The 10,586-nt window shown below is 40.9% G+C and overlaps 1 protein-coding gene across 1 annotated transcript in view; it reads right to left on the reverse strand.

Annotated features, from left to right (window-relative positions):
* asic2 (acid-sensing (proton-gated) ion channel 2) overlaps positions 1-10,586 on the reverse strand; it is a gene marked incomplete at its 5' end in the record, with an annotated part of 276,492 nt that overhangs the window by 6,792 nt on the left and 259,114 nt on the right. The window contains 1 exon segment of the mRNA XM_084488803.1: positions 338-443. Coding sequence (XP_084344929.1) covers positions 338-443 — 106 coding nt within the window.

Raw genomic sequence — 10,586 nt, forward strand, 5'->3', positions numbered from 1 at the left:
GGGAGAGAGGGAAAGCGGGGGAGAGAGGAGAAGAGGGGAGATGGAGAGAGGGAGAGAGTGGGAGAGGGAGAGAAGGAGAGAGTGGGAGAGGAGGAGAGGGGGCGAGGGAGGGAGGCGGACGCGGGAGAGGGTGAGAGGGAGAGCGGGGGGAGAGAGGAGGACAGGGGGAGAGTGGGAGAGGGAGGGAGGGAGAGGGGGCGGCGTTAGTCGGCGGGCTGGGAGGGGGAGGCGGGAGAGCTGTCTCACCAGGTTCGCAAGGTCTCCTCCTGGCTAATTAAGGGAGTTTTGCTCTGCCTTTTGGGACCCAGGGTCAGGCGGTGTCATATATATTTATGGCCTGTGCAGCCCCTTGAGACTGTTACTGTGATTAAAGGCTTTGCAGACACAACGCCGCTGACTGGAGGTGGCACCGCCCCGCCGCTGTAGCCCCCGCCCGCGGAGGCCTTGTCAGGGGAGGACGAGGACACAGATGAGGTTGTTGTGTCTAGCAGGGAAGGCCGAACGCATCCAGTGTCTCTCTTTATGAATAAATGCATTGGTCTCTGTCTCCGCTCCCAGGCAGGCACACACGCGCGCACGCACCCACAGCCACATACACGCGTATTTCTATACCTGAATGTATCACTCTTTATCAAGCAGGCACTCACACACACACACACACACACACACACACACACACACACAGATTCATGCACACACACACACACACACACACACACATTTTTGTACATTGTATTACTCTTTATCACACAGGCACACACACACACACACACACACACACACACACACACACACACACAGCCTTGACGTTGGTCCCTGTGGCGTGATTGGTTGTTTACTCGGTCACCTGGGGGAGCGCGGCCCGCCGCCCGCGAGCGGAGAGAAGAGGAGAGGAGGAACAGAACTCATCAGGGCATTAGGGCCGGTACGGCCAATCGCTAGCTCACAGCAGGCTAGGACAGCACACACACACACACACACACACACACACACACACACACACACACACACACACACCAACTGACACACACACACACACACACACACACACACACACACACACACACACCAACTGACACACACACACACACACACACACACACACACACACACACACACACACACCAACTGACACACACACACACACACACACACACACACCAACTGACACACACACACACACACACACACACACACACCAACTGACACACACACACACACACACACACACCAACTGACACACACACACACACACACACACACACACCAACTGACACACACACACACACACACACCAACTGACACACACACACACACACACACACCAACTGACACACACACACACACACACACACACCAACTGACACACACACTCACCAACTGACACACACACACACACACACACACACACTAACATACACACACACACACACACACCGTCTGACACACACAAACACCACCCTCCTACAGTGATCTAATAACCCACGGCGACGCAAAGTCACGTAATTGCACAGGGGGGGGGGTCATGTCTCCCTGGTTACGTGTGTGGGTGTGTTGGAGGGGGGGGGGGGTAGATGATGTCTTCTTGACTCTATGTCTTCACTTTAACACTCCGCCCCGCACATAAATAGCCCTCATGCTTTTTTTTGTTCTCCCAGCCACTCTGGATAACATTTCCAGGCTTGATGAGTGCTTAGTGCATTCGGTTAGAGCGCGGCGGAGAGGGTAGAATAAATAGACAGACATGTTTTTATTAAGGTGGAGAGTGGGTAAAATGAGACAATTAGATTCCCTGTGTTTACCCGCTTTCACTCCTACCAGTCTACCGTACATTAGTCACTGAGAGCACTAACACTATGAACACCGTGGAAATAAAAACCTTACAAACCATGATTCTCACACCGCCAATGAGCCTGTTTACACGCTCCATTACGCTTTGGTGTATGTTTCAGATTTGTTTATTCATAGCAGCCAGATGATCGGCGCACTGAGTGAGTGTCCACAGAAGCAGTCGTTAAGGCATCTTCTCACGATGTTTTGAAGTACTTTTTCAGTTTTTGAATCCATTTACCGTTTTCCAATTACCGTTTTGAAAACTTGTCACACAGAAGACACACTGGATCTGTTTAGCATGCATCGGAAAAATGTCTGTGAATTCAAAAGGAGGGATTTCACCATTGTTCCCCCCTCATACAGCTTATATGTAAATTACTTTTAACGACGGTAAAATCGCAGCACAATCGGAGGAAACGAAAGCGTCGGTTCAGAGGCGGCGTCAATTATGCACACAACCCAAGACGCGGATGAAACACACATCCTGACAGCTGGTGGAGAAAGAAAACAACAACCAATTAAAGTTCTCTAATTCGACCACGACTTCATTCCATTTCATTGAATGTAATGCTGAGTGTGACATGGCGGTAAGGGTGTCTTTGAGTGAGCGTCGCAGACTGAACGGTGTGGCTCCTCGTCACTCCCAAACAAAGACAACTACGGAGGGAATGTGGCGAGAAAGAGTGAGACGGAGAGGAAGAGAGTCCACGAACAAAGGACTAGGGAGAGGAGGCGGGAGGTTATCTGAAATAAACGTCACAGTGTGAGTCGTTCTCTGTGCCTCGGAGACAGCAGTGGCTCAGAGCTTTGGCGCTGGACCGAGGATCGGAGCAGAGGTTTTCCCGCCTGGTTTCTCAGCAGGTTACCGGTTCCATTGTCAGTGTGGGACTGTTCTAGAAGCCTCGGTGACGCCGGCTCCTTTTGTCCGTCAAAATGAACCGTTCCATGACCAGTGTAAACCCTCCTTTAGAGGTGACTCACAATCCCTATCAAGATGAGGGCAAAACTAAATCTAGCACTTACAGAGGCCGGTGTGCTGTGGCGAACCGAGCGATGTGATTGGCTATGTTGGGGGTTTCATAAGTGCATGACTGCACTTACCACTGTGAAGGACAAACTCAATATTTGTGGAGGAGAATGAGTCCACTGAATCCCTCAAGGATGGACAGCTTGATCTGACCTGACCCCCCCCCCCACACACACACACACAATAAGACACACACACAATAAGACACACACACATCACAAACACTTCAGAATAAATTACATTTAGATAATCCCAGAAGGACACCATCACATCTGATATTCATGGGTCTCTCAGCTCGCTCTCAGCTCGCTCTCAGCTCGCTCTCAGCTGGTATATGAAGGAAAGTTGGATCAGAAAGACAAGTGCCCCGACAGATGAGCACTTTATTGAATCATCTTCAAAATAAACAGTGCAAAAACTGTTTGTTTTTCGGCCCACTTTTCATCCCATTGAACCCCATCCTTCTATCTCTCTGTCTGTCTGTCTGTCTGTCTGTCTGTCTGTCTGTCTGTCTGTCTGTCTGTCTGTCTGTCCCTCCGTTTCCGTCTGTTCATTGATCCACCCGCCTTTCACAATTTTTTTCATCACAACAATAGAGAGCTCATCTAACCGATGTCACGCCCAGCTTTGCCGTGCTGGGTGTGTGCCTGTCTACCTGGCGTGTCAGTGGTACCTGACAGTGGTACCCTTATCGTCACTAGGGGAGCTGTCTCTATGGGCCGTGCCAGGCCAATGGTGAGCTGATTGGACGGGAGTTAAAAGACGTCCTTCCCGTCGGCTCGCTCTCTCTCTGCTGCTCCGGCCTGACGCGGGAAGGCTGGCTGCAGCTGCGCGCCTCATTTTCACCTCACTTTGCTTTATCCGTCATCTACTGATCTGCACCACACTTTTGGTTGTTGCTTCTCATTACTGATCATATTTTGTATTTTGTTACTTTAATAAATGTTTGTTGCACCTTTTCAATCAGCGTGGTCTCCCTGATTATGCCAGCGCCACTCGAGCCCAGTGGTCCTGACACCATGAAGACATGCTCTCATGCTTTGTGTTAGTTGTGCAGACGGGAATAGAGACACGCCGATTCCATCGGAAGAGAATGAATGTATTACGGTTGACAATATACATACCTTCTCTTTATATAAAAATCCTGTAACACACCATCTTTCTGCAAACCTTATAAAAGGAAATTCATCCCAGAAAAAGGCTGCTTCATATGAAGTGGACAAAACGTTAAGAATCCAGCGATTTAAGTGTCCGTGTAAAGTACTTCATCGCCCCCAGAAGCCCAAACGGTGCTGCTGTCATAGCTCCTCTAAGTGGGCTTCTTCATGACATACATCGCCGAAAATAAATGTACGCTTCAACTCGGCCCTCATGTCAGTGTGCCCATGCAGCACTCACGCAGCCAGCAGGCTGAGGACCGCAGCGTTTCATTTATCCCACAGCGGGTGTACACTGCACATCGGCGTCACTGCATCAACATGCCTGCCAGTCTAAATTTATTCCAGCTCGATTTATTCCACTTACTTAAATATGTGGAATGGACGTTGATGTACGTGTTTCTGTGTGTGTGTGTGTGTGTGTGTGTGTGTGTGTGGTTATGTTTGTGTGTGTGGTTGTGTGCGTGCATTGTGTGTGTGTGTGTGTGTGTGTGTGTGTGTGTGTGTGCGTGTGTGTGTGTGTGTGTGTGTGTGTGTGTGTGTGTGTGCGTGTGTGTGTGTGTGTGTGTGTGCGTGTGTGTGTGCACTTGCCTAACTATCCAACAGGGGACTTCGGTGTCGTAACACCTTCACCAACAGGGGACCTCCGAGCCAAGAGGGGACATTTTTCAGGTCCCCTCTTGGTCATGCCTTAAATCAAGCTAAAAACATGCCTAAAACATTTTGGTGCATTTTCTCAACTTTTGCCAAGAGGGGACCTGAAAGTGTGTGAGTGTTTAGTCCATACTCAGCAGCGCCTCTGCTGGCCAGAGCTGGGAGTTCAATGACCAATTCACACACGTCGCTTCAATCACACTCCTCTATTGTGTGAACGGCCTGCAGCCCCAAGAGGTCATTCAGACTGTAGAGGGCTGTTAAACAGCCTACTTAGTAAAGAAAACCAGTCTCTTGAAACATGATATTTTAGTGTATTTTTCTGACAAAATGTAAAGGCTCAGCTTTAAAAGTTAAGACAGGATAGACGATAAAGATAGTAATCTCAACTAATGTAATAATTAAATGTCAAACATGATTTGTTAGTGTTTTTAGAACAGTCAGTAGCAAGCTCCTATCTATTCATTTGTATCAATAAAAAATTATAAAAAACTAAAATACATTTTAAGGGTCTAGACCTTTGAAATTGTTCAATCCCCAAAATGTGCCTTAATTTACCATCTTACAATTAGTAATTTCCATACATTTTACAATGTCTATTTTTTAAAGAAATGCATTTTAATTGTTGATTTGCATTACAGAAAATGGTCCACACTTGTACTGTATGGAATGACAGGGGTCCACTGTTGGCTGATACATAATGACAGAAGTTCCCTCTTAGATAGCATAGAGTGACATTCACACTTTAAAATTTAAAACTGCAGGGAAAAGAAAACAAACACTAAGCTGTAATTAGTAGGAATATATTAGGAAGATAACAGTCAGTAGCAAGACCATATATTAATTTGTACCAATAAAAAATTATAATAAATAAGTCTGGTAAAAGAATGACACATTTAGGGTCTAGACCTTTAAAATTGTTCAAACCCCAACATTTACCTTGATCTACCATCTTACAAATTAGTGAATTCCATTCATTTTACAATGTACTTCAGTCCCCAATCTATATTTTAAGAAATGAATTTAATTGTTGATTTGCCTTACACAAAAATGTCCACACTTGTATTGTATGGAATGACAGGGGTCCACTGTTGGCTGATACATAATGACAGAAGTCCCCTCTTAGATAGCATAGAGTGACATTCACACTCCAACATAGATGAGTAAGAAATAAATAAGTAAAATTGATAGTTCTTAAGAGATAACAATCTAAATATGATGATATATGATATATATGATGATATATATATATATATATATAATGTTATTTTGTAAGTAAAGTTGCCACAACAATATTGTCATTGTGGCTTTTTGAGTGAGCTGTATTTACAGCTTATATCTCTATAAGTTATATATCTAAGGATAGCAACAACAGAACTTGCTATTTTGGATATTGCCAGAGAGTACTTTAGCATGGTATATAGGATAGAGGCCCAGAAATCATAAGTTTGTTTGAGATACAATGGACAACTTAATAAGGTTTTTATTTTAACTGCAAACTGCTTAGTCTATGGTTAAAGGAACGCATTTTATCTGTTGATTTACATTACAGTAAGAAGTTCCACACTTTTTTGTATGTAATGACAGGGGTCCACTGTTGGCTATTACAAAATGACACAAGTCCCTTCTTAGATAGCGTGGAGCGACATTCACACTTCTGCTTTTATCAAAAGAGGAAATAACAAAAGTATATTGTAACGAAAAGATAGTAATCTCAACTAATGTAATAATTATTTGTCCAACATGATGTTAGTACGTTTTTGTAACAGAATCTTTAATGAGAAGCTTTAATGGATCGCTTAACAATTGTCGACTATGACACTGTATTGAATAAATAAATTAAAGGGCTACCCAGAAGGCAAGGGAGTAGTAAGTAGCATACTTTAGAATTTAAAAATGTTGGGAAAAGAAAACAGACACTAAGCTGTAATTAGGAATAGAACAGTCAGTAGCAAGATCATATCTATTAATTTGTACCAATAAAAAATATATAATAAATAAGTGTGCTAAAAGAATTTTATACTTTTAGGGTCAAGACCTTTCAATTTGTTCAATCCCCAAAATGTACCTTGATTTACCATCTTACAATTAGTGATACCAATTTTATAATGTACTTCAGTCCCAAATCTATATTTAAAGAAATGCACTTGAATTGTTGCATTGCATAAAAATGTCCACACTTGTATTGTATGGAATGACAGGGGTCCACTGTTGGCTGATATATAATGACAGAAGTTCCCTCTTAGATAGCACAGAGTGACATTCACACTCACACTGGTGTGAAGAGTCCCTCTCCCAACCCCCACACACATACTTGCATACTTCTTACATACTTAGGTCCCCCCTGAAAATCCATTCAACCCCCCACCCCCACAGTCTCTATTCAAATTAATCACCTCACACTTTTCTACTGAAGCACAGATTCCTGAGCCTTTCAGATCATGCTGTTGGATGAGGATGTGATGACACATCTCATCATCACATAGGCTGATAGTGGAGAATTTTGCTTTGTTGATCCTTGCTGTTGTTTGACTAATATTTAAAAAATTGGTCAAAATATGCTGATATCACATTTATGATTTAACATAGGCACAGGCAACATGGATCTTTTCACTGTAAAATAGCTATTCTAGAAAATCAATCAAAAGAACACTGTTCACAGATAAAATATACAATATGGTCGATTTTCATCATGCCGAGCTTGGAGTCAAGATTTTCAAATGCTGTCTTCCATCGAGATTGCTATAAAATGCACAAAAACTGTGAGAGAGTTTTTCTGATTGCATATGATTTCATATATCACAGGAGGAAGTAGAGGTTTTCTGAAACATGTATGGTATTAAATCAATAATTTTAAATATACAAAGTTCCCATGATATGTAATATATTAATCCTAAGTTTCTAACAATACCAAGTGTCAACTTTGACTGATAAGAATGGTAGATTGATCATCTAATTCACTAATCATACCTACCATCCCCTCACTCACAACTACTATGCTTTACAGTTTTTCACCAACATTCTGTATGCCTACTTTTTTCACAGTCTAATTTTATACTCAACAAATAAAGGCCACTCTACATTTTAGGTGTCAACAATACGTAAAAGTATTAATGGCAGTTTACAAAGCATATGTTTAATATTGTTAAGAATGAGAGAAGTCCTCATCACATACGGAAATTCCTGAGATAAATGATGGATAACAAAATGTGTAAATATAAATATACAAACATGTCTCCATTGACAGTTGGGGTGTCTATAATTTGAATTTTGTTCAATCTTGTTCAGATAATATAAGTATGATACAAGTTTAATAACTGTCACAACTAGCCATCATTAGCCATCATGTTTATGTTTTGTTTTACTGTACAAGCCTCCTGGCTGTGATTTAGTGTACAAATATGAGAGTGGCAGTGATCTTCGAATCTAACCCCTGACAAGTAAGCAAATCTGTATTTTCACCAAAAGGTCAAACTACTCCTTTGAAATATTTTGTAATAGTTACACATATAATGCTATGGCCAGATTGTAAAAATACACCATTTTCTGGCTTATTAATTATAACCAAAGCAACTGAGTTTCTTTCATAAATTGTTTTTATCTTCATACTGATTTGAACAGAGAATCATGTATTTTAATCTCAGAACAGTATTTTTACAACATAGTTGAAGAAAATATTGAATTAATCGAGAAATACATGGTGAATGGTAAACATGTGGAACTTACCTCTCACTATAGCCTCAGCAATGTAGATAAAAGGTGAACTCAAATGTCCAGAATATATACACACACACACACACACATATACATATATACATATATATATATCTCTTAGGATCAGACATGCCAGTTTTATTATAGATAATATCAAACTAGCTGATTTATTCACTTGAATTCTAATAAATAGCTGTGATCATAATAAAAGACTAATTTAACTATAGAGATACAGTAGGATTTTGTAACTATACAATTTTGTTTCACATTATATACCGTTTTTAGGGGGGGGGGGGTCTAATTTTGAGATATGGAATGGATTTACATACTTTGTGCTGCTTAGTTCAGACTTGTGTTGGAGGAAAATAACCCTTTTTAAGGTATTTAAAAAAATAAAATAAAGACATGAAAAATTACCAGTACATTGATGGGGTGAAATGCATATCTAAAGGAGCCTGATTGATTAAATAATCATTAATGTCTCTATGATAATTTCATAGTATGGCATTGTGCATGGTGTAGTAATGACTTAATTGCATTCATAGACACCTTTTTAGAAACAGTTGTATATTATTATATTATATTTTTTATGGTTTAGTTCATTATGTGGACATTAAGAAGTTGAGTGACCAGCAACCATGCCCTTCACAGATCCTAACTTGAGTGAGTTCTGCCTCTGAGAAGTGAGAGACTTTAGAGCGGGGGAGGGGGGTATTTTAGCAGATGCTGTTGCTCTCTGCTCATCATTCTGTTTCAACCTGTGTCTGTCTAATCGTCTGCAGTGTGGGGGATGGTTACCTGGAGCTGACGATGGTCGTTAGGCCTTTCTATAGTGGGCACTCAGGGGCCTATGTTTGACTAACCCTAACCCCCAACCTGCAGTTGCAAGACATGTAAAGCTTAGATCCTCCTTGTCAAGTCTGTGGAACTGTACTGAACAGTCTTCCTTCAAAAGATATTCCCTAATTTATATAGTATTTATTTAAGTAGGTGAGCTCATTGAGATCACATTCCCTTGATCACAAGAGACTAGGGTACAGCAGACAGAAAAACAGACATCACTAAACGAAACACTGCATACCTTTTTATTTAGAATAATATGCATTTTTAAATAAAGGGCGTCTTTCTTTGCATATATATAGTGATGATAAAAAAAAAAACAGACATCTATCTAAATATCATCACTATATATATGCAAAGAAAGACGCCCTTTATTTAAAAATGCATATTATTCTAAATAAAAAGGTATGCAGTGTTTCGTTTATTCAATTATTTCATTACTAAATTATTTGTCTAACAAGCCTATGTCTTAGATCAGAAAATCATTATGTCATTGTTTGTACCACTGATAAGGATTACCAGGATAACATTTTAAAATATTGATTGATACATTGTGGTAACTGCATGCTGCAAGTAAAAGTGGGAAGTTGACCTGTACTCTTTTCCAACCACTACCTTTGTTCAAAGTCAACCCTGTTGAATAAAGAGCTGAGCTAGGACTAAAGAAGAACTATGACTATAATACCTACAATTATTTTTTTTTAAATTGCTGCATGGGTTGTGTGCCTTCCACTTTATGCAAACTCTCACATCAAATTCTGAGATTCCGCAATTTTTGACAGCCTTGAAATGGTTTCACCTCTTTATTCACCAGTATGTGTTCATCATTACTTGATCAATTGTGTGATAATCAGAAAGAAAACCACAAATTAAGGTTAAGTATGAGTATTGCAGTATACATTTACATTTCTGTACTTTGAACCACAACCAGCAGCACTGTGTCTGTGACTTTCTCACTGCTTCTGACATTGTAGGTGCTTTTGAGCTTTTGTCTCTGGAAGCATCATTGCATGTGTCCATTCCATTTAAATTTATTTATTTCAGTTTTCTTTTTTTTAAATGGGAGATGGTAAAGAATTACAGCAGAGCATAGTAGAAGAAATCTATACGGTAGTTTAACAGTGGCCTTTTGGGTTTAAATCAATCTTCTAGCTGACTTAACTCTTGCATTGTTGACAATCTGATGAATCTTTATTTGTCATTATTTTTAAATAGTTGTTTCCAGGCAGCATTTCTACTTGCAAACAATTGAATATCCTCTTAAGGATCTGGGACAAAATGTTCATATCCCTCTGCAGAGAGATATAGCAGGAAACATCTCTGACACTGAAACTGACAAAACACTAAACAATTATTTCTTT

The sequence above is a fragment of the Micromesistius poutassou genome (assembly GCF_964030765.1).
Source record: "Micromesistius poutassou genome assembly, chromosome: 1".
NCBI classification, from domain to species: domain Eukaryota; kingdom Metazoa; phylum Chordata; class Actinopteri; order Gadiformes; family Gadidae; genus Micromesistius; species Micromesistius poutassou.